This window comes from Anopheles maculipalpis, chromosome 3RL (assembly GCF_943734695.1).
Source record: "Anopheles maculipalpis chromosome 3RL, idAnoMacuDA_375_x, whole genome shotgun sequence".
Lineage (NCBI taxonomy): Eukaryota > Metazoa > Arthropoda > Insecta > Diptera > Culicidae > Anopheles > Anopheles maculipalpis.
In genome coordinates, this window is record NC_064872.1 from 64,290,428 (window position 1) to 64,316,189 (window position 25,762).

At 42.8% G+C, this 25,762-nt stretch overlaps 2 protein-coding genes across 4 annotated transcripts in view; both read left to right on the forward strand.

Annotated features, from left to right (window-relative positions):
• The window catches only part of LOC126562844 (elongator complex protein 5), a 561,590-nt gene that overhangs the window by 413,064 nt on the left and 122,764 nt on the right, over window positions 1-25,762 (forward strand). The window lies entirely within an intron of this gene.
• LOC126561344 (mucin-19) overlaps window positions 11,850-25,762 on the forward strand; it is a 33,485-nt gene continuing 19,572 nt past the window's right edge. Inside the window, exons 1-3 of one of the 2 annotated variants that reach the window (XM_050217442.1) lie at window positions 11,850-12,040; window positions 24,029-24,413; window positions 24,838-25,516. In XM_050217442.1, the coding sequence (XP_050073399.1) occupies window positions 11,936-12,040; window positions 24,029-24,413; window positions 24,838-25,516 (1,169 nt within the window). In that variant the 5' untranslated portion in view covers window positions 11,850-11,935. Of the gene's footprint in view, window positions 12,041-16,417; window positions 16,675-24,028; window positions 24,414-24,837; window positions 25,517-25,762 lie in introns of those variants that run through there. The other variant, XM_050217441.1, reaches the window with a different exon arrangement.

Genomic DNA, 25,762 nt, shown 5'->3' on the forward strand with positions numbered 1-25,762 from the left:
CTGATTCTTAGACGGTGCGTTTGTTTGTGTAGTGTCTGTATAATACGCCATCCGACCGATGGACTGGAGTGCACCGAAGACCGTACACCTTCTCGGAATGGCGCAACAACGCTGTCAACAACTTGCACACACGCACACAATCGTGATGCTGCTGGGAAATACATACCAAGAATTTAAGCGAAAATGGGCATGTTGTGCAAAGAAGCAATACCAATTTTCTCACCATCACGAAGATGTATGTTACGGTTTATACTCGGAACGGCGTGCCTCCGATCGTCCACCCAACCTTCCGTGCGATGTGAGGATTTACTGAAAAACCTTGAAATGACCAAAGCCTCCCTCCCATATTATTGGAGCCTTCCCCACAATGCGAAAAATCGGATCGAATCTTGATTGAAAATGTTCTCAATTTCCCCCAACATCCCACCCGAGCTTCGGCCTGCCTCTATTGGATCGTGGACAATGACGGTGGTCCACCGCCTGGGCTCGTTTGTTGACATCTATTTATTCGCTCGGCTATGATTAGATCTTCCTTTATTGGTTTTATCTGTATGAGTATATAAAGCCAAAACGCTTTTCCTCCGAACAACGGCAGGACAGGCAACGAAACTTTCGAGCAGATAAGATGGATTTAAAAGTCTCCCCAGCAGGAAACTCCGGAAAAAGAATTACAAATCGAAGTTGTCCGATAAAACGAACGAACAAAGAAGGGGCCTGTATCAATTTCCGTAAAGCCTACCTGTTACGAAACTCTATCCTGTTCAAGTTCCCCCAAAGGGAGCTGGTAGATGCAAAATTGCGTCGGCAAACTGGAAAAAATACACTGTCTCACCCTCCCAGCGGGCCCGGGCAATACATCTTCGAACCATTTAGTCAATTGCGATTAAAGTCATTAACAGGCAGAACGCAGGAATACATCGGAGTAGGTAGGGTAGTACGATTAATGTTACCTTCGGCAAGAACTAGAAGGACATAAAAAGGCTTACGCAAAGCTGCACAAAAGGTTGTTGCGAGCGTTCAATTTAAACAGCAATTCGAATTGCTTTCGCTTCCCGTTTCCTGTTTCACCCTATCTTAATCAAACAGCAACTCTGGAAAATTGCCATCTTGTGTCGTTTATTAATGTTCTGCTGCTTGTAAACGGACCTCGCCACCGAAAGGAATGAATTCCAAGCGTACATACCACCGAGAACGCTGGTGATGCTTTCACAAGACGAAACCGAGTCCCGGGATTGTTTGTTTGGTGGTTCGTTTCGTTCTTTTTTTCTTGTCTTATAAATCCAATCGAAAAACAACGAAATGGAGAGTGAAATGGTGCGTCCAACCAGGCTCTAGCAGTAAGTAACACTCGCCGCCGCCACCACCATTGATGCTATAGATGGCATCAAGCCGAATGAAAATGGCGAAATTGCACACATTGCTCGGGCAGTGGATTACGGACACATTCTGGTGTCCCGCTTATTGCTCCGGCTGCAAAAGATTCCCCAGTCCCGATAGTACACACATACACCCGTCGACGGTGGCGAATGTATCCCTCCCGCCATCAGCGCCATCATCTTGTTGTCGGCCACGCATGGTGGGAAGCTAGGACAACATTTTATTTTCACCGTGCCTTTCTTCCATCTGCCCATATCTGCTACTGGCGATCTTTATGGATAGTTTGAGCAAACTAACTGCTTCTTTCTTGGCACCCGTAAATGTGTTCCATTGGTGCCCATAGTTCCCTGGAAGCATCGGATACTTCTTATGCATCCACCGCTACATGGCAAAGCTTCTTATTGCATATTCCACAGCGTGGAACGTAAACTGGGATGGAATAGAGATCAAATAAGCAGCACGATAAGCTTCTCGGGCGTAGAGACAGGATATAATTTTACACTTTTCTTCCCTCACTTTTCTCAATACATATCGACGACAAACCAACGCACGGCTACTGTCCTATATCCTATATCCTTGCGATAAAGTAAACGAAACATTCGTAACATTCAGTGTCAAGCAAAAGTTTTCAAGTAATGCTCGAAGCTCGAAACAAAACAACAACAAAAAAGCACGCTACAATGTGTAATAACAATCAACGGTTAGGAAGAAACTGATGGAATCATTTTGATACAATGCCCTGAGCACACAAAAAAACAAGACAAACAAGTAATTTTCACAGGCTTGTGCTATCAACGCGAGGTACGCGAGCGTGAAAATAAATACAGCAAAGGGAGACGGTACAAACCAAAAAAAAACCAAACAAAACAAAATCCCACCCACAACAGAATTAAATTTGAAGTAACGCCGAAGTAAAAGTGTACAAAACAAAAAGAATGGAAAATAAATGAAATAACAACAAAAGCGGAAGTAAAGCAGCAAACAACAACAACAGAAAAAAGAAACAAAACAAAATTGAACCGGGTGAACTCTTCTTGTAATAAAATGTAAATAAGGAAATGAACCAAAATTGAGTTCCAAGCGTGAAGAGAGAAAAACAAAAGTACGGTACAAAGTGGTGGAGGAAAAGAATAAAATAACGAACCAGTGTTTTGTTGCCTTCTCGCTAACACCAACGACCGAAAGGACACGGTAGACTTAGAGATGTTCCTGGAAGGAAGCATTACAGTCACCGGGAGCAACAGTTTTCTTTTGCAAATGCAAATTGCTTCCAAGATGCACAACTCTTGATAACTTGTAATGCTCGAGAGCTGGGTGTTAGGAAAAGGTTACTACTACCTTACTGCTAAAAGAATAAAAAAATACGAAAAGCTGCTTTACTTTTTCCTTTATTTTATCAACTATGACGCGGAAAGACGCAGTGTTGTGTGTTGCACACAAAACCTACATACCTAGAATTTTACAGCGCATTTAATTAATTCTTCCACATTAATCAATATAAACTTTGTTGTAAGGGGTAAGATCCTGCTCATTATTTAAATTCACCTGGTCAAGTAAATGGTGGGATTTTATTCCAATCCGTTCTGGTCGTTAGCGGCAATTGAGCGTCACTAGCGTTATCGGTTTCAGCTCAGATCATTGACTTTAATGCTTGGAATGCTGTGCAGATTCTTATTAGCTTATTCACTTCATCCCATGTCAGTAAAATTTGTTGTGGTCTCGAAACAAGAACGACATCTTTGGATGAGTTTTGACCCTCTATATTTTACTCAACTTTACTTTGAGATTTAATTTTAGGTGCCCTATGGACATCCAAACTGGTTTTTCTTGCATTAGGATCAAAATAAATTTTTGTATGACGATTTCCCGATTACTACCACATCACAAAGCCTCAAACATCTTGAAGTAGTTGTTATAGTTTGGTTATGAGCATTATGAGCAAATAAAACACTCTGTATCAATGCTTTTTAGCACCGGTTATAGCTCAACATGTGATTATAACTGAGGTATGAGACAATTCATAGTACAAGGATCTCAAACGGAATCCTTTGGAGTATTGAACGTTTAAGAAGGTTGAATTTCCCATCTCTAGATTCATACTAGCCACCGGTCTTCACACGACAGGACCGGGATTCAAATCCTGTCCGAACCGGTAGAGTCCGAACCCGTAGAGTGGTATCAGTAAGTCTGGTAAACCATTCGATGGCAGACGTCACCCAGTATGCCGCTTATTGACTATTTCTTTAAGTCACAACATAAAATCGTAGCATACATTCTGCATTGCTGCAATTCTAATGGAAAAAAGCTACCACTTTCTGACTCCTAGCATAAGCATCCTTGCTTGCAGGCTTTAAAAATGCCAGCAAAATCCTTCGCATCCAGCATTACGGTTCAGCGTCGCTACAAGCGAGCAAAACTAAAATGCATTCCAGCGCGGCTCCACGGTAGGAAACTGGCATAAATCCTACTGCCATGGCCGTCCACTCTCTTCCCCGAAAAGGAATAAAGGAAGCAGGGTACGAAAAAAATAATTGAATTCCTCTTGATCGACATGAAGAATGATTGTCAAGTTCGCTTTATGAATTTCCATCCAGCTTTACGATCGGTTCGTTCGTGCGTTTCTTCCATACTGTCGGAGGTTGGACGCATTTTCTCCACGTCCACGTCTTGTCTATGCGCTCTTCTGTACGGATGGAATCCCGTCATCATCATCATCATCTTGAGAGCCAGTTCTTCCAGATAGAAGCCTTCCCGTTGGCTCTAGAGAGGAATGGGTTTACCTTCCGGGCACAACCCCTACACTCGTAATCAGATCGTATGATAGACAGCATCGTACCTGCACTGCCTACAGGTGCCCGCCTTCCGCGGGACTCGGAACCGGGGTGGACAGACAGAACCGGATCAGCTTTGCCTGAACGACGCGGGAAAACTCGACACGGAACACGCATTCCCGCCAGCCCATCATTCGGATTGTATAGTGGTTCGGCCCCCATTTTTTTTTTCGCTTCGTTTCATATCTCGCTTCGAATCGAAACTCTTTCACTGTCAGCCGCACCTTGATTGACGTTTCTCGAATGTCGGGGGCCATCTTTGCACGCATTCAATGCGTTTCCGATGCTGGGAGGGAAGAAAACAGGATTTTCTTTCCACTTCTATTATCCACCACCATTGGAGCTCTAATTCGTGGACATTGATTGCACGTTAGCCGTGCACCGGGTGAAGTAAATAGTAACTAAACCCCAACCCGGTTTCCGGGTTTGCCGTTGGAGTAATGTTAATAAAGATGCTTTACAAGTGTGTAAAGCCAACATGGGACACTTCGTAGCTAGTTGCACACAAAAGGGAAGGACTGTATCTTATCTGTTTGTAAACGCTCTACCAAACAAGCTATGCGCTGTTAGCTCTTGCCTGGAAGTATCTTTCTCATTATCAGATTTACTTGTAATCCAAGAATTCAGCTACACTTGTTCCACCGCAAAGCGTCAAGAAAATTACGCACAAGCACACGCAACGTACCAATCTGTCCGTCGGTTGTCCGATCGCTAGCTACCGCAAGGGCAAAGCCACAAAACTTGATAAGGAAGCTGACTTCCGTCTCACGATCCACTGACCAGGGCATCACGATATGACTAACGAGAAAACTGATTTCAAACACACACACACACCCGGCCAGTTACGGTCTTACAAAGTGTCAGACCGTAACGGAGGAAATTATCTCTTATTACGTCCAGTCACCGCCCTCTATCCACTAACCAACTTCTCCTGAACGGTGAACGAAGCTCAAAAATATCATCATCATATTTCAGCGCCCTTACCCATCGGATCCGTTATTGAATTGAGGTGCCGTCTATCGGTACTGAAAACCGAAAGCCTTCAGCCCTTCATTAACCAGAACTATGTAAACACCGAAGAAGGCATCGATTGGCTTAACATACATGCATTCGAGAAGAATCTACGGAACTAGGTCGATAATCTGTTGGGAAGAAAAATTCATCCTTCGTTTACAAAACCTTCTGGCACTGGTTCCGTTGCACTTCGATACCGTTAGGTAGATAGCTTCGTTTGGATTTTATAGCAATTGGATTTACTGTCGTACTTCCATGTTTTTTTGCCAGGGAACTTAATTTCTACCAGCATACCAGAAATGCTTGGATTCATCGGATAATGCAGACATGCTTCTTTGCTATTAATTCGTTCAAACGTACAATTGTCCTATGGCTGATCCTTTACAAAAGTCATATTTTTCCCCAACGTACTGTACTGTAACGTCAGCTCGATAAGCAACCAACAGGCTGGGAGGTTGAAATCGAGGATTGCATGAAGCTTACATCTAAGCCAATCATAAACTAAAGATGCATTACGTCTCGAACGACCCGAACGGAATTTTGATGGAAATCAATGACTGCATACGTATTGGAAGAATAAATAGTTTTTAGGAAATCTATTCACTATCCCACTTTATTTGAATAACGGTTCGAATTTGTAGGCTTGAAACATCTTGACTAGATGCGAGAAGGAGTAGTTATTCTTTTGGTTAAACGTTTAAATTCCAGGAGCTTAAAATTTTAAAGGCCCATTTTCGTACTATTATTTTAAAAGGCGACAGAACCCAAATGGAGCTTTCAATTGAAGAAATTTAAGTCCCTAAAGACTTTAGGAAAAGTGCAGGATGTTTTGATGACTTAGTGGCGTGGGCTCAAGGCGCCGCAAAGTATGCAATCATTGGCTAACTATCATCCAAAGCATTGAAACAACCATCCCGATTGTTTGGCAAACTGTTTTAGGATGATTGCGTCGGAGATTCCTGGTATGCTTTTGGATAGTCTAAGACTTACGATTCATAAAATTATTCTCTTCCAAAGAAAAGGTCTCTTCAGCTGAGTTTTTTTTAACAAATAAGCATTGGACGATTGAATTGCTCATAAAATTTCGAATTATAGAGGCATGGCAATTAAAATCAAACTACCATACGAACTAAATCCCAAAGATCCTTTTCTTGTTCACAAATTAGAGACTAAACGATTTATTAAATTTATCTAATCATTTTAAATATGCAATAAAATAAAATATAGCATTTCACCAATAAATTGGCTTCAAAGTATTCCTTGAAATTACCACTTTAAGGGAATAAAGGAAAACAATAGCTATCGATAAAAGAATTCTAGCAAAAAAAAACGAAAAGGACAGAACATTTCTAGGACATCATAAGAACAAATTCTCACTGCCACAGCAAACCACCAAAACTGTACACCACTAAATTATACTTACCCGTTGATTGTGCTACTCGCAATATGCCACCAGCCACTCATATTGGCATGCTGCTGCTACTACTGCTGTTGCATACCTTCACCTCCTCCACATGACACACACACACACATCTCCATGGTGTAAATTTTCCCACCAGCATCACACGCTCGGAACTAAAAAGTATCCTCCCGTGGCACGATCGAACACAACACCACCCTAAGCACTCGTTTCGTTCATCGACAAACGTCTGGCATGTTTCCCAAGGGCTTGTTTAGGTATCCCTTCCCCTCTGCAGGATTTTCACACCGTCCATTCCACCTGCCTTATTTTGTTGCATTCCCAAACAAAACACTGGAGCCCTGGACATTCTCGGTCAGCCGTCGTCGTCCTCGTCACCGTCCTGTACTGTCTGTGTCCTCTGCGGGACGATGGCAAGTAAAAAAATAAGACACACTATTCGGTTTCACTAAAAACTGGGGAGGCGCATAACATACCCGGGCTGGGGCCGGTTGCAAAATATGAGCGAACGGAAAACAGCTGTAAAATTATCATAAAAACGATACAAGCATCCACCGGCGGTCAGTGTTCGGTTACTTTCGAACGTAAATAAGATCGGTCCGGACTCGGGAAAGGTGGAGGAAGGATGGGACCGTCATTGCTGTTGTCTGGGATACAAATGGGTCCTAAGAGGGTACCCCATAAAGAGTACATGAACATGAGTATGGGTATGGTAGAGGGTACAGAAAACAAAACACCCCAACACGGTACCATGAAGAAATTGGAGACTTGGAGACTTGGAAAGGCACGGTAAAAATGTGGTCAGAAGTGCCAGAGGACGGTTATGATGTTAAATACAGAGCTTATGACACGTGGTTGGTCGCGTGGTTATATCCAGTCTGCTCATAATGCATCTATCGGGGACATCAGGACTCGTTCCACCCGGAGCGCACGAAAATCACGCTTGTGTTCGATTGTTCAGAAATTAATTTGCAATGTAATAACCGAGCTGTACCAGTGTTCCCCAGCGTACAGTGAAAACTTTGGCGCAATCTGAATCCATTCAAACACTTGACCGTAACACCAATGAACAGAACTGCACCGGGGTTTGTTCCGATTTCTTTTACCACCAGCAACCAGCATAAAGGACGTGCTTGATGTTTTATACGGAGAACGACTCAAATCCTTCCCAGCTTCAACATGGAACAGCAACCACCATCGACCATCAGTGCAGTGACAAAAAGGAACAAAATACAGTACGGAATACACAAGAACGAAAGCAGCGCACACGCTGGAAAATGGTGCGAAATCCGACGGCACAATAAAAACATTTGAATAATTCCGTTATTATCGTTATTAATATTTCGCCCGTACTTATAAATCGGGCGCGACACGTTCCTAATGGCATGCACCACGACAACCACCACCGAGACCGGGGGAAGAGAGCGAGAGAGAAGCTGGTAAAAGTGCTTTGTGGAAAATAGAAAAGAAAGCAAAGTAAACAGCTGTTAGTGCAATATAGTTTCCCTTTCATATTGTGACACGTTAAACAAGGGGTGGTCAAGAATACGGCTACGGAGGGATGGGAAGGGATTTTTGCTGAGGACATTTCTCCCTCTCACACCCTTTTCCTAACCCTTTCCACCCGCCCCGGGTCGTATCGGGCTGTATCTCTTGCCGGTGACTTGGTGCCTCGTTGTTGTCACCGGTATGTAAATTTCAGCTTGCTTGCCACCCCGTTCTGGAGCATTATTTATGCATCATTGCCACCCGTGCCACCCGATTCCCGAAAAAGCTAAACCCCTTATTTTGCCGCATTCTGGCGGTGCTTTGGTGTGCACGTGCTTATATGCGCTGCTGTTTTGCATAGGGTTTTGCAAAAACAAACCCTCCCATCGGCCTGTTCGTTCGGTTTATGCACCTGAACACGGCACACGGCATTTTCGGGAGTGTATGGGGCGCAAGGAGAAGGGTCGGACAGACAAATCGAAATGCATAATATCGCATTTGTTAAGAGGTGTTATTTTGTGATTTGGTTTTAGTTCAATTGTTCCTTCTTTCGTTTTTTTTTCTCCTTCATCATTATCGGTCTTGTTTCGCATTGGTTTGTTATTTGTGGCAAACGGTTTATGATTGCACTTTTTATTGTTATCGAACTTGGAGCCTCTCTTATGCTTTTTTTTATGCTTTTGCAAAAGAAAAATTGCAATTGCTTCAAGATTGCTTTCCTTTATGCTTTTCAATATCATTGTCGCTTTCGTTCCACCGGCTCCGGCGGTTCTATCAATCTGTACAGTCATGGTAGACTGTGGGCCTCTAACATGGTGACCATCCTGAGGCCATCCACCGACACGACACCACCAACCGACCAGTAAGGGTCAATCACGCAAAAGAAAAGAAGATTCTTCACCCTTTGCGACAACAAGACCCATCCGGTTTTGAGTCGTATCTCGCAGAACTGCCGTTGGGAGCAGAAATGAAAACAGCAAAACACCAGAACAAACGCTAACCAAACAAATGCACATTCATTTTACCATTTCATCCATTCATAATATTTTTATTGCCACCAAAGTGTTATTGTTTCCGGCTTTGTGTTGCTCCCTTTTTCGGCCTACGGGAAGCTAGCTGTCGACCAGCACTTACGGAACGAAAGACTGGTGCAGCGCCAGCTTGTGACCGCTAATAAACCTGCAAGAGTTACGATACGCTCTCCTCTCCATCCTCCGCCCGCTTGTTGAAAAGTGCAGAAAAGCGAAAAGAATGAAACCGAAAGGAAAAACATTAATAATACACACTCAACCACCAGCACCAGCGACTCGGCTAAGAAAGCTCTTATATACTTTCTTCCATGCACCTTCTAGACGCTAAACCACATCCTAGGCCACCATCAACCGACCCGTTAACCGCACGCTGGATGCATTTTTTTGCATTGATTTACTCTGCCTGGCTGGCTGACTGGCTGGTTGGATGGCCAGCATTTATTTATTTTTTTTTTTTTTTTGTAGAATTTATGCAAGGGTTATGCCTTTTTGCCACGATCCATCTCTATCTTATGCTCGTCACGAATTCTTTTGTGCTTTCTTGTTGCCGGCTAACCGTGTCTGAGCGTTAATTCTTTCTCCCTTTCACCTTCATATTGTCGACACGTTGCCCGAGTATGGGAGTTAGTGCTTGTTTAGAATTAAATCATTTATTCATTTTTACGATAATCTAACCAACCATACCGAACACGCTTCATTGTAGACGATTGTGTGTGATTTTTTTTTGTTTAATACAATGCCTTGAAAATAAAGCAAATCATGTACAATGCCTAGTCACACAAGTTATCAGGCAATTGAGGCACGTTTGAAAAAGCAGAGTATTGGGGAGTGATAAAGCAAATACGAAAGATCTAGTACGAGTAATGCTGGCCACAGTATTGTGTGAAAAACGATGGTCCAATTTCAACTCAATAAGTAAAACATTGGTATACTAAGCGTGTTTTCGGTATATTATCGAGCGTCTGATATGTAAAATTTTAGGTTATTAGCTTCCCTGCATGAGTACTTAATATCTGCATAGATACTATACTAAGATACTAGCGCGGATAGGAAGTAAATCCTATCCGACACGTTCATCCGCAGTGAGGACTTGACTGTCTACATGGTATTAACAAGTTTAGTAAGTCACTAGAATGCCGGCTTGATCTAGTAGGTTGTAATGTCAAGAAGAAGATGGAGACTTAAATACTAGGGTAAGTGTACCAATTGTTGTGCTATCATCGGAAAAATGGAAAATATAGCAAAACCTTAGGGATTTGCTGTCCCATATTAATTTATTAATAGAATCTATCATGTTTGCAAATATTTCCATTAGTTTCATGAATTTTGGAAGCCTAAATTACGAAAAATCACGATTTTCATTCTTGCTGTCAAAAAGTCATCCATTCCTTACCGGTTTGTTAAGAAATGACTTTTTTTTTGTTTCAACTTATATTAAAACTAGAGCGCTGAAAACTGATTTTAAAAATTCGTTTATCATTCATTCAAATTCAAACAACACCGTTTTCGATAATTATACGATGATAACTACTTTTTTTTGATCGACTTTAAAAGCACAACAATTGGTGCAAAGAAAACCGAGTGCCAATTGAAATTGAAATTGAATTGAAGAAAACCAATTGTTGTGCTATGCTCATGCTGGCAGCTTGAGCTATCATATTAAATGTAATTGCATATATAATTTTAAAATTACCTACACCTTTCAAGGCTATTGTATTTTATGACTGAATTAAACACCAACTGTCGATTTGAAAAAAAAAAACAGCACATTGCCAGCATTCTTAACTGACTGCACAACTGATTGACTGACTGCTGTCATTTTGTATCAAATCGAACCAAAATTTGTCGCTCAAAACCATGATATTGAAATCGGTGAAAACTGTGTTTTTTTTATTATTTTTGGTTGATATTAGCATATGATAATTCCTAAAAAGAATTATTCTTTTGGTTTAAGTTCAATGTTTTGAGAGAAATTGATTCTAAATGTGATATTTGACTAGCACAACAATTGGAACACATTGCACAACAATTGGTACATCGGAGGGGTTTAGGAAAATGGCTATAACATTCGTGATACCTGCTCAAATTACAAAATGTAGACGGGAAAATACGTAGAAAATATGTGATTACGAAATAAACCCTTGTTTGTTAATTTTGGTTTTAAAGTTTTGTCACAATTGTTGTTTTTGTGAAAACGCTGTACAAACTCGTCCATAAATGGTACAATTACCCTACTAAGATGGAGGATAGGCTCGTAGTAAAATGGAGATTGCTGAGGTTTGATCCTCCGAGTCACACACTTTAGGCGTAGGCTAAGCCTTCCTTGGCTTTAGTATTTTCCATCCATATATTAATTTACATCTGGTACATGACATTGGTTATCTAAGCACATTTTAGACAGACCGCCAAGTTTCCAAAAATTCCCAATAAAAATATCTTAAATGAAAAAAAAAATGCTTGGTATATATTTGTAAGAAGCACATGTAATTGCTACAGCTTTAACATCCGATGCTCAATCCCTCGCTTGCATAACGTTAATCTTCATCCCTCAAGCGACTTCTACCATCAATGTATTTTTTTTCTTTTTACATACAACAGTTAATTAAATGAAAATCTCCACTAAACAATCTCACCCAGCTCTACCCACGGCTCCACTTTTAATTATCTTTAACCCGTTCCGTTTGCAGGAAGTCCGGACGTAGCCGGATGTTTCACCGACCGCCCCCCCACCGTCACCGTCATCAGCTGGCCCGGCCGGGACCATCCCACCTCCTATGGGCAAGTGTGCCTCGAAGCAGCCAGCTCCCGGACTGAACGAATTTGGAAGCTCGCCGTACCTTGCCATCTGCAGCGAAGATGACATCGTCTACATCAATGTGGTAAGTGGCAAAATCATGCATGTCACCGATCCGAGCTTTACGACCGCCAGGATTAGCCGCTCTTACAAGCGCGATCCACCTCGCTGGATAATTGCTTTTGCTGCACATGTGCTTGCACGGACGCTCATTAGCATCATGCACACATTCGACGCACTTCGCAACGCACTTATTATGACGTTGCAATTTGTTACCGTGTGTTATGCTCCGCGAGTGCGTTACAATATTCGCACAAAAAACGGCTTCCATCCTGAGAGACTGTTTGCTTCGATATTTATCCGATCGATCGGTGTAAAAGCTCATCATTTATTCATGATGTGATCCCCCGGAATGCCGGAAACAGTTTGTAATGGTATGGATTCTTGATATGGGAATCGGTGTTTCTTATTCTCCATAGAAACCATACATCCATCAAGAAGCTTGCATTTTAATTAATTGAAGGCCACCTAAAAGCAAACGCAAATGAACCCAAACCCGCTCCCGGCCATACCGAAGGAAAAGAATTACGATGCAAAATTCAAAACCACAGCCATGCAGTAGTAGCCTTCACCGTACAATTAGCAATCCGCACAACAAAGCGAAGAAATGCTTTCAACACGCGGACCATGCGGTGTTGGTCACTTTCATTCGCATCTTTATTTTCTCCACATGGAAGGATGGAGACGGTAGGAAGGCATTGCATAAAACTCATTGCGGTGGCGGGTACCATGAGCGTGCATCAACCACAAAACCCATTCCGAGATGACCTTGATGGCTTCATTTACCAACCCAACTACCCACCTTCAGTGTGAAGTCTTAATTTTAAGCCTTGGTGTGAAGAGCCGGTTTTCTCACACCGAACCGCAGAATGTTGAAGTTTTCTCACCGTGTCGATTCGACATTCGGTGTGGTGGTGGCATTAGTTGTGGTTTTCCACTGTGGCCGACCACCCTGTTCCGGCCGCACCACCTCCTCCCAACGCCCAACATTTCTTTTTTCACGCCCACGGCGGTCGATCGCGTTATCCGTAGCAATGTCCGTTGGCCTGCAGCCTCACAGAAACGCAGAAAGACACAAAATTAAAATTCATTGAAAATTGGCGGTTTCGATTGCACGTAATTGAAAATTATACGCTGTTAACGGATTAACCACCCACGGTACCTGAAGCGGGGGGTGAAGGTGACTGCTCAGAACAGGGGACAGTGGTGTGTGAGAGATAGAGAGAGAGAGAGAGAGAGAGAGCTCCATGACTGTTTTCAACGTTTTATGGCCAATCAAAGGTGGCTGCCATTGATCGTCCGAGATGCATTTTCTACCTCGGTCTCGTTGTTGGTGATGATTAATTTAATTTGCTTTCATCTTTCAATCATTTTCTTGGTACACAATGATGCAACACGAAAAGGTATTATTCAATCAATGCTGACCTGATAAGCCGTCGCAACTATAGGCTCTCCTTTGGGGCATCTAAGTTTCTGATACTTTTAAATTGCTGTTAATCAGCTTCTGTGCAGTTAATCCTTCATTCTATTCTACACGATTATCATACAGCAAACAGATTATTTTACATCGTTTGCTTCGTTTCCAATAAATTTCTCTCGATGTGTATTTCAATTATAGCGTTGAAATAGTTATTTACTCAGGAGAAATGGTATGGCTCAAACCGATGCTAGGATTTCAACGATTCAATTTTCTAAACGAGTCCAGCGTCTAAACGCTTGAAATTCTACGCAATTGAAAGTTCACCCGTCACATAACTTGATTCAGATGAATGGAGATTTAGTTAGATAAAAAACTGGATTGATTAAACATTCTCAAATAGAAACTAATATCCACTCTATCATACAAGAATGTCTGCTTCAAACAAATTCGTTTATAATTTCTAGATTTCAATTATGGTATCCGTGGAAGAAGCTTGTATTGTTTTGAAAACCGTCACTTCTTTATTATTATTACTTTGTTTAAAGTTTTTCTATGTTTTTTTTTAACTCATATGAAAATCGACATTCTTGGGTGTATGTATTAAAGAACTATAAATACGTTTCGTTTAAGTAATAATTTTCCGAGCCCGGATTGTAGGCGACGCTGTGAAGGCTCCAATGACCAGGTGTGACGATTTTTGTCCAATCATGGAAGTTAGCTGCCGATCGTTGATCGCGTCTATCTACTATCAATTAACTTAGCGTCCATGCTAAGTAAACGATTCCATCGGCTCGATAAACCCGTCCATTGCGGATGAATCGACGGTCTGATGTTTTTGGTCGTTGTTCTCTGCGCTATCGCAACTACCACTAACGTTTGGCTCGGTTAAAAAAAATCATAGCGGCGACCCAACATATGTGATACAAACGACGGTAGTTTGTGTCGATTCACCAGCAAACCACTGCCGCGATTCTTCACAATGAGATTTTCAAAGGATATCCTAACATCGGTGCCAGGAAATTGAAACCAGCAAGTTTTTGGTAGCTTGCGACGAGTGTTACGAGAGACAAACGTGCCGTTCATGTACACACCTTCTCGGCTAAGGCAAATCATCCAAAACATATGATTGAAGTGGTAAATCATGAAATGTTTTTTGGAAATCAACTTGTGCCCAGCAACCTGGAAGTCTACGCCCGATTGTTTTGCGCCACTCCCAACTGTCACTGCGGTCTCGGATATTAGCAACAGGTTGGTTTCGCTGATCAAACGCCCGATGAAATTAAAATGGTCTGGTAATGGTCTGGACGGTGAATGGTGAATCATTCTGCCGTTTGCCGCGTTGCGGGCGATTTTTATGACCGGCTTAGAGTGAGATATTCCGGAGGATGAAACAATAGGAACTCCGGTATGCTCATCCGGTTTGTCTAGAAGGCTCGGAGTGATGTGCCAACAAAATCTGCAACGATAGTAACTGGAGCAATAATGATAAATTAGGATAAAGCCATGCAAATGCGAAAAAAAAACTAATGGCACAAACCTTTTTAAATCAGATTTCAATTCCAAGGCGACTATATTTCGCTTCAATTGCAGTAGCTTTACCTAGTGTTGCGCTTTTCGGGAAGGCATTTGGCGCGATCTACATGTTTTTTTTTTTTTTTTTTTTTTGACAGCTCACGACTGTTTGCAGCATTGTACAGCTTTGGTGGTGTCATTACATTTCAATTGACAGTTGGCATATGCATTTGCAAATAAGTAAATTCGTATACTAAAACCATAACCAAAATCCTAATTGTTATTCATATTTCTTTAGGTAATTTGATGAATGATTCAAACTACTCCAATAACACATTCTACAAGTATATTTGAATTGTAAGAATTAAATTCTAAGTTTGTGTACAATTATGTTATTATTCTAAGCTGCAAAATATTTGTGTTGGCTCAATTTGATATAAAACAAAACAAGCTTTTTTCGGTCAGTCATGTTCGTTCTTCGCACACTATTGTTTTAGTCTAGCATTTTCGCTCCTCAGCGAAATGCTTTATAGAATGTAACGAAAAAGCTTGTAGTTTTTCCTTTAGTAACCATTTTTACACCTAGATGGCAGTACGAAAGGATACACAAATCCTACCACAATTTCCCTCATTTCCAACGGATTTTTCCTTAACTACTTCCAACGCATGCGTGCACAGAATAGCAAGACTCGAAAAGGAGACGCAATTTTTTTTTTTTTTTTTTGCTCCCATCAACTAAACAACAACACCTTCCAATGGGGGAGAAATTTTGAATCAAATTTCCTCTCTATATTTACGCCACAACCACACGCACACAGGCTCCGATTTTCCAGAACATTGTCTACGCCGGACAATGCTCACACATACGCTCGCACTCACGTACACGCGGTCCGCTTTTCTTCCAGCCAACGGGCACACGGCGGCGCACATACTTCCAGTGGGAAAATTATAAGGAATTTTCATAGTTCTGCAGTGGCTTCGCTGTCGACAGGCCTACGTTGTAGTTTGGCGTGAAAATTGCACACTTTTTTACCAATCTTTTTATCCTAACTAACATAATAAAAGCATAAAAGGAAGCATAAAAGTAAAGTGCATCAGTTCACACTACAGTGTAACGAGTAAGCGGAAGCGAAAAAGTTTGCCTATTTAGTAGCCACCATTTGTGGAGCAGTGCATGGAGATGCCTAGTGAGCACACTTCAATCGATAAATATTCACGTGATTCCAGTAGAAATTGTGCATCACTTAGAGGAGAAAAATAAGATTAAATAAGTACGGAAATGTATCCAACATTTTGAATCCAGCAATTTGGCAAGTTAATAAGCAAGTTATTCAACACGTCCAAATTATCCGTTTTGTGCAATATTTTGTGACTGTTTGTGTGTGTGTGTGTGGTGTATGTTGCAAAAGCAATAGAATTTAGTGTAAGCATCCAATCTGCCGGAACAGCCTTCCTTGCTTTACCACCCACCCCTGTGGGACACCTTTGTCCCGGTGGTGCAATATATGTGTGGACCGTGTCCGCCGGTAGCTGCAAACTCCGGGCGGCCGTAGTGCATTTGCTGTTCAGCTATGGATGAATGCCAGCAACAGCTCGACTTTGAGGAGCTAGAAAAATTGTGCAGAAACACACCGGAGGACGAACTGTCGGAAGCGGAAGAGGACGCAGGAACAGTGCAGGAAGCGGGTGGTGAAGAGGGTGGTGGAACAGGAAGGTTTAGAGATATGGTAAGTCCGGGATCGATTTTATTTCTCTCTAAACTTAACAGACTTGTGAAGTGTGTCGCATGGGGCGTAGGAATATCTGCAAGAAAGGGTTCAGATGTGGAGATACAAAAAAGGACTCCCATCGTATCTCAGCCAGGAAATCGATCCTGCAAGCAGACACGTCATTTATGTACTCTTATGCTATGCTCCAGGAGGGGGAGAGGGGGGGGGGGGGAGTGGAAAACATCCTTGCCGAATACTTATTATTTTCTCATGAGAGTCTAGGCTATAGGATATGTCTTAGCACAGCATCAAGAGAGCTTTTAATACTCTTTGTAATTAGAGCCTGAACAACTTTCTGCGATCCGTCTATTGTGTTCTTACCTTTGAAAAACAAATCAACTACTTCCGAATTCCCAAAGGACTTTATTAAACAGGCAAACATTAATTTACTCCAAAATATTCCCACGGCCTTCGAGTCCTTCTTTTACCCACGGCCATTGGTGTACCGAAGGCTGTACACGACCAAAACCCAGGGAGAGCAATATATGTATGTGCGGGCTACTGGTACGCATGCTCCACCGTTTGTTTACGTCTGCAGTTGTATGGACCGTGTATGTAGTAAGTTCCTTGCGGTTGTCAAAAGTCAGGCATCTTCTGCCACTGCATGAATCAATGATGAACGAAGGACGATAAACGTTAAGAGGTAATGGCTGTAGGTAATACTCATAATGAGATGTTAATATGAAGGTTAGCGCAACCAAGGCATAAGCAGGTTGGGTATTCACATCAACGAGAAGACTCAATCTTCTCTTCTCTCAGAAAAAGTGAAGTAGCAACTTTCACTTTTATCTAATCACGCAGCGCTGAGCAAGAGCGAATGACATCAAACATGATGATTATAACAAAATATCTTACATTTCATAAAGAAATATTAGCGGAATTAATACATCCCCTTTTAAATGCATTCCATTTCCCCTTTGGATGTTGCACCGTGCCAGGTGCCGTGTGACCAACATCACCTATCACGTAGGGAATGTTTTGTTGCCTCCACCGTCGTCACTCGTCTAATAGTGCAGTTGAAGTTCATGAACTTCATGTCATCGTTAAACGCCGCATAAAACTACCACGCTGCATCTAACCGCTACACACCGGTTATTGGCCTCGTCCAGGTATCGAAGAAATTGGCGTTAGCGGCCCCGCAATACGATACGCGTGGTAACGAAGCGTCTATGGTACCGTCTGGATGGTTGGCCCGTCGTATGTTCTTGTGCAGCGCGCCAGACAGACGCCAGTACACCTTCTGTCGACGATTCTCTATTAATTATGGGTCTAAGGCAAGGTTTCTTTTTTGCTTTCTATGATAAAATATTAACATTCGAAAATACAAGCCAATAAATTTTATTAATTCATTCATACGCAAATAACTAAAAAAAAAAATACGCAAATTACTGTCAGTATACTAACTGTAGAAGTAGACGTTTTGATTACGGACACTATTTACACAAGCTGCATGTCGCAAGATCGCTGTTTTCTTTATTTTCCACGCAAGAGTGAACACGAAACACCGGCTCAAAATCGCCAAGAACGAGCCAAAAGCCCACAAATGCCCTCGGGTCAAGCTGAAACCTACACCACCCCGGGAGTTAGCCCACTGTCAGCAAGCGGCAAATTAAACCACCTAAACGCGTAAAACCTACCCGATCGCCCGATGTCAACCGTGCCAAATGCGGCACAACGTTACATAATAATTGGATTTTGCCGGAATAAGAATCACCTGCTGGTGGATGGCGGCCAAACGGAACGTAACATCCGGAGCGCCGCCATCGTTCCGTTCCGGACATTTTCATCGACAGATTACGGGCCACAAATATGCTCGCGTGCTCATGACTAATCCAAACCGATGTCTTCCAGTATGAAGCGCACTGACATTCGGCGCATTTCGTACAAAACCAAAGCCAAAACCGTTACGGGATTTGACAAATTTTCATCCCCAACACAGCACGTGCACTTTCCACGGTTCGTTGCGCTTTCCCGGGCTCAGGTTGGCCGTTGTTTGGGCTGCCGACAATTTATTTTCATTTGCCGATTTGATTGCGACGCGGTGATGTTGTTGTAGTGTCCCGCATGTCTCTCGCGTTGCACCCTCAACAGGGTCCGCACTTTCGATTTCCGTGCATCGCTTCTTCGACCATTTTTTTTTTCGCGTCCCCAGTCGGACACACGTTCTGCTTGCAGCGAAATGGGAACGAACGAAATCGCCCAAAAATCTGGAACCGGCACGGTGAAAGTCACGATTTAGCAGCATAAACATACTACACCGATCTCGGCTGCCGAGGGCTGTGCCGGCAGCAGCTGTGCTGTGCTAGGGCCATCGAAAATTGGTTCAAAATTGCTAAAAATCCACTGCAGAGCATATAATTTAACCGATAATTCCAGCGATCTCTCCACACGAAAACGGTGGCCGGTGAACGCGCGACGGAAGCTGGGGAAGGTCCCATTCGATACAATGCTTTTAATTTTCATTCGCATTGTGAATGGATCGCAATGCTGGAAGTGGAAGAAAAAAAAATTAAATGAAATATTAGTTCGATTGATGCAACGAGTTAAGGGCAACAGCAACAACAACAAAAAATGAATACTTTCAAATTTCTGAAAGCATATAAAAATCCACATGCAATCCACCGAGACTTAAGCCACGTGTATAAAGCCGCATGCAATGGATGTTGATTCCTTTCCATTTTTCTCTGATAGTGGAGTTGTTGCTTTTTTTTCCTGTTCGTGTTAACACTGTATCCCCTTGCTCCATTACGATTGGGGTGCTGATCTTTTCCTATTTTTTTTACTTTACTTTGTAATGACTTCAACTCCGAATGCTCATCGGTTCGAAGCAAAAAAAAAAACCCAGGCACCACTAGAAGTCGTCGCGTGTTGCTTCGTCATTCCCGCCGATCGTGTATCTGCTGGTTCGTGAGATTGCGGGCCAAAGATAAATAAATATAGTAAAATGGCAAACTGATGTACGGCGGAAAAGTGGCCGAACCGAACGTGTTGACGCTTGTTTGCCGATGGGGATGGTACCTCCATACATAAACAACAATCGATTTACCATCACACCATCCGTCTACAAAAGGAAAGGAAGGTAGAGAAAAACTAAACCACCTCAGATGTTGGTGCAGGAAAGCAGCCTTCGCATCGACCCTCTGGGACTCGCATTGACGGTTCATGAGAAGGATTGGGCCCGTTTGGATAATTGAAGCCACAACACATCCAAAGCCAAAGTCAGACATGCGATTAGATGCGCAAAGCCACTGCAGAGCAGAGCAGTTTGGTTGCAGAAATGGCACACAGTTTACCCGCACTGCCCGGGCACACTAAACGATAGCGATCGTCATCCAAAAAGGGTGGTTAGGGGTGGCACTATGAAATAGAGGCCTTTATTTTCTCACTGTTCCACATTTCCTCCACCAAACCGAGGCCTAGCGAGAGGCTGAGCGATGAAAGGTTAATAACAGGTTAATTTCATCTATTCCATTCAATTTTCCAACCAAAGCTCTGTAGGGCATTGCACAGTATGCATACAAACCCAGGCACCATTGTGCATTATTGCACCGGTTGGCACATAATTGGATAAACCCGTAATGAAGATAAACGGATACACTTTACTCAACTACTCACACAAATTGTACCAACGCAGGGAAGCGAGCAGCTTTCTCGGTCGCTCTGATAAAAGCGATAAAAAGGCAAGCTTTTGTAGAGGAAAATTATGTAAGCATTATAAGAGGCTCTCTTCATCTCGTTAGGTTAATGGTGTACGTCGCGATGCTATGAAAGGTTGTGTAACGATTCAGTTTCCATTGCAATATTTCATTATATAGGAGAGAATTAAAAGTCACTTTGCGTAGAATTATTTGCACAGTACGTTGCGTTTTAATGGTAGCATGTTTAAAATGCATTCTAGAGCTCGGTTTTTAATACGCAATGTGACATATTTTGGCAATACAAAAAAGGGGGCAGAGCGTGTGCGCTCAATTGAATTGGCCAACTGCCAACGAACGAGCCAACGAGCAATCGATTCGTGAAAGTCAAAAAGGATAGATGGATCGTGATACAGTCAAGATTTTTTATGTGACTGCAGTGAGAAGTCTTATTCAATACTCAAACGGTCAAAACGGTCATAATGCGTATCGTAAAAAAGTACATGTTTCGAAATCATCCTTCAGTAGTTGTAATAACTGGGTGCCAGTGAGACCTTCACCATGCGACAAATCTTGCAGAAGATGGCGGAGCTGCAGCCATTTCTTCATCGATTTGAAAGCTGCATATGACAGCAAAGGTAGCCAAGTTTAGCGGGCTTGTAAGAATGACAATGACCTACCCAATGTCCGGTGATGAATGTGAGAGAGGTGAATGAAAAACTTTCTAAAAAAAAAGGTATTTTGGTACCACCGAGAGCCTGCGAAAGGGAGCTGTCTTCGCCTGTTTTCTCTTCAATCCAGCGTGAGACAGGATAATCTGATACGCAGAAATGGAGTCCTCAGGGACTGGATGCTATAAGTCAATCCAGATCCAGATCTGGCATTAGCTTTACTATACACACTGAATATTGGGTGGGAGATGAATGATGATGAACCAGCATTTGACTGAAATGAACCAAACACCAAAATGATGGTGGTCCCCACCTATGATCCTGCGAACAAAAATTGTTTAATGTGGATGTGATTTGAAATCTTCAAACATTTCGTCCAAATCGGGTCAGAGGTCTGAATTAACAGCTTAGTTATTGAGAACTGCGCCAGGGTGTTGGCTGACAACCGATCATACTACAGCCTGAGGATACTTCTCCACTCATAACAGCTTTAATGGCGAACGAAGCAGGGACTGTACAGAACCTTAATAGTCCCAGAGCAATCACGTTTATCTAAGTCGTGTTCGAGAAGAAAATGCTCGAAAGCATTTTTGGAACCGTACGTTTGGATAGACAATCGAGGAGCCGCTATGACGAGCTCCACGATCTTCATGGTGATCTCACGTGTTAATCGCCAGAAAGGCTGGGACATTGCACTGCCAGAGGGTATCTCAAAAACTCTATATATAAACGAAAAAACAGTTGGCGGACGATGGCGCTAGACCATGAGTGGTATCGAGGACTTCTGGAACAGACCCTGAAGAGGTTACAGAGCCCGTTAAGCAAGAAAGTGATACAAGACACGCTCGTAATAGGTCTGCAAATCCTGCCTAAATCGTGCCTCACATACCATTTGACAGTGACTGTTGTGAGTATTAATTGAAGTCACCGAATAGCCGCAGTCATTAGGCATCATCAAATCGTAATCTTCTTTCGTATTTAATAAGCTCAACATAGCGATCATTATGCTCAAGAAACATTTCCTGCTATTTTCTTAGAAATAATTTTATTTTCACCTTTCTCTCCCAAAATGAAGCATCAGCTACGAGTGTTTATTCAAAAAAACTGTGCCAAAAATCATCTTATTTCGAAGCAAAAACCAAAACACATGCCGTTCCATCAACCCAACACATAATTCGTGCCTTCGCCGCTCTTGAGTCTGCAAACATGTTACTTCCTTTTCGGTTTATCTTTTCGCTTCACTTTTTTCCACGTATGTGCCTTCTTTCATACTCTGGGGCTTCGCTGGGGCCGGGTTTGTTTGTCCTACATTTGCAAATGCATACGAACATGCCAACCCTTTCACCTTACACCGTTTAAGTTCAACGAGTTAGCTGCAACAAACAAAAAACTATACTTAATATAGTTAAACGCCCTTTCCGGCACTATTAGTATCTCAAGCCAGAAGCTGCTTTCTTTCCAATAATGTTGCCAGCGTGCGTAAAGATTATCAGAAAAAATGCAACAAAAAAATAACATATAAACAACCCCATGGGAAGACACCCTCAGGTCGATGGCGCACATGTGGAAGCTTTTTAAAACAGGGAGAAAAAACACCTCCAAAGGCACGTAAAATTCCACCTGCAAATGGTATGAAAAACGAACTGCTCGAGGTAAATCGGATCGCCCAGGTCATGGGGCTTTCGTGCGGCTGTAGTTGGATACATAACCATCGTGGGCTGAATGGGGGAACTCCATTTAAAGGGTGCATGAAGATGTGGCCACTTTAAAGCCGAAAACATGCACATTAGGCAGAGTTCAAACGTTCAAACCATTTAGTGTGTCCGGTTTGGGTTTAGCTTGTTAGTTAAGCGTGTTAGGCATGCACAAGACCACAACGTACTTCTTTCTATTGATTGCTTTAAAAACTTTGCATTTCATTTCTTGCTTGTAATTTTAATTATGCTTGGATGTTTTTATTCAACGTAGCACGAAAACTAAATCAAAGCTTAAGCTCCCTTTTGGAAAGGTTAAACGGTGCAGTAGCATGTTCCCCATAGTAAATCCACCATTGATTGCACTTGTGGGGCACTGGAAAATGTTCAAAGTTGAAGGCCACTTTCATGTTTGTCTACCTTTAATGGAAAACACACAAAGCTCTTCTGCAAGCATGAAAGCAACACGATGATACCCGTGGCCGTACGCAAATGTTTACATTGGATTGTATGGGCTGGAGTGGCCTTGACAGTGGAGCTTTGAGTCAACATGCAAACAACCGCTCAATTTTTTCCCCCAAACTGCTACCAACTTTACCTACTCGACACGTCGTTTTTGTGTAAAAGTTTTTTTTCCAGTCCAGGGAGTTGATAAAGTTTTTTTCGTACCTCGTGTTGGATCCAATGTTACGCTGGCACCAGGTCTGAAATTCAAAGTTTATTTGGGTGAAAGCTATGGTTAAGGATACGGCTAGGATAAGTTTTAATCGGTTCTCTTACCTAGTTGTTTGATAAATTGAAGTAGTCGATCGATTTTTCCTTGTCCTCTGTAGCTCTTCGAGGGTTCTTGGACAGCTGCATTTCTGATTTGCTTCATCTAATTTTAGTCGTAATTGGACAGACCTTTTAGGAACTCAGTACTGGAAGGTCCGGTTACGATACCCGATATTGATGCAACTGATCGATCGATCGGTCGATCGATTCTTCAAGTTGGCTTAAAGTCCTTCTCTGCTTAAAAAAAATCTGATACCGTGTAATTGGATAGACAGCCCTCATTCAGGATGGGATTTGAACTCCGGGCTCGCCGTGTGAAGGCTGGCGCCGCTGTCGCCTTAACCACCGGACCGGACCGATCGATTACTAACGCCATTTTGTCACAATGTTAGTAAACAGATCATTATCATCAACAACCACAGGTTGACAGCTAACGGACCCTGGGTTTTATATACTTACGGACTAATTTTTAATCAGCTAAACCGCAAACGGACAAACAAACACACAAACGCTTCACACATAAATCATTCTCCCACAGGGCCAATCGGAGAGCAAGAAAGCGTCGAAGAAAGCGGCCGCCACCGACACCGGTCTGCACACCAAGGGTACGGCCATGTCTTTTGGCTTCAAGAAGCACAAGGTGCACCAGCAAACCGCCAGCAACAACGGTACGATCGGCACGACCAACGGTGCCAACAAATTGCCCACGGGTGTGGCACCACATACCACGGATGGTGGCGCGGAACCGGTCCCGGGAGCGGTCGCTAATCAGATCAAGAAGTTCAACAATAACAACCTTAACAACAACGGTTGCGGCAACGCGACACTGGAAAGGGAGAAAGCGGAAAGGGAGTTGGTGCACGCGACCGTCATCACGAACCCGGGCGTCGATGCGGGATTTAGCGACAAGAACGGAAATACCGGTAAGTGGTCTGCTTTTTTTCCATTACTAAAGTATATTTGTAGGCAATCTAATCAACTTGACTAGCGAATCGGATCTAATCAACGACATCAACACGCACTTATTGAACGGATCAGCTGTCATTCGATCATCTGATCGGGGTCAATAACACCGTGTGACAGGTTTAAGTGTTGATCTGTTTTCCGAGTATAGTGGCTCGATCTGCACACTCCGCAGCTGAAGTTAATTTCCGAATGTCCAACGCCTATCTCATCGCATTATTCGGATGCTCGTTCAGTCAAAGCATTCCTTTCGGTTGCAGTAATATAGTGCAACTTTCTACATTAAGTGAATATTATTAGTGGCATAAACACGTGTTTACACGGCAGCACATTACACACTTCTTGCGGATGACTTAATTTTCTCTTTTTTTTGTTTTATTTTAGGTTCAATCGAATCGGTAGACGACGGTGGTGGTGGTGGCGGTGTCCGTAACACATCTACTGGCCGTACCACACCCCGGCTGCAGCCTGCCAAGAAAGACAGCCATGGAGCGCCGTACCGTAGCAATCGATTCGGCTTCCGCACCAACAATATCGTTCGGCCGGCATCGGTCGGACTGCAGCCCCGGGTGGCAAACGATTTGGACAAACATTCCTCCTCCAATACCAACAACAACAATAACATCCATACCAACAACAACAATAACAACGTGTACGTCGTTAGCGACAAACGCCGCTCGAAGAGTGCTTCATCTGCGGCATCTGCACGCACAACATTTACCCCACTATCCTCAGGCACAGTGGCGCCGACGACGACGACCGGAACTGGTGGGAATGCAGCGATGGCGCTGCAACAGCACGCGTACGGTGGTGCAGGTGCGCTGCATCGCCCTATGCCGAAATACCAGGCGCCGAATACAAAAATAACCCAAAACAACGCACCACCGGACAACGGTGGTAGTTTCGGGACTTATCAACAGCCGATGACGAAATGCAACCAGGGAGAGCATAAAAATACTCAGCATTCCGGCAGTACGGCCCTGCGGCAATCGGCCCAACCACATCAGTATACGCACGGTAGCGAAGCCGGACAGAACGCGTCATCCGTTGGTGGTGGACTATGGTAAGCAAATTCTGCGCGTAGTAGTTGCGAACGATGCGAGGAAGCATTAAGTAAACACCTTTTGTCATTTGCGTCAAGCGTTTTGTTCCGTCGAACGTAATACTTGCGTCGGAATAAGTTTTGTGCGTACTGAGTGTGAGTGAGTGATTTAAATCTTTTTAATGAATGATTTACTTAAACTTAAATTCAATATACTTAAACTCACTAAGAGTTTTTACAACTCGTCTTGGGAATCGTTATTATCAA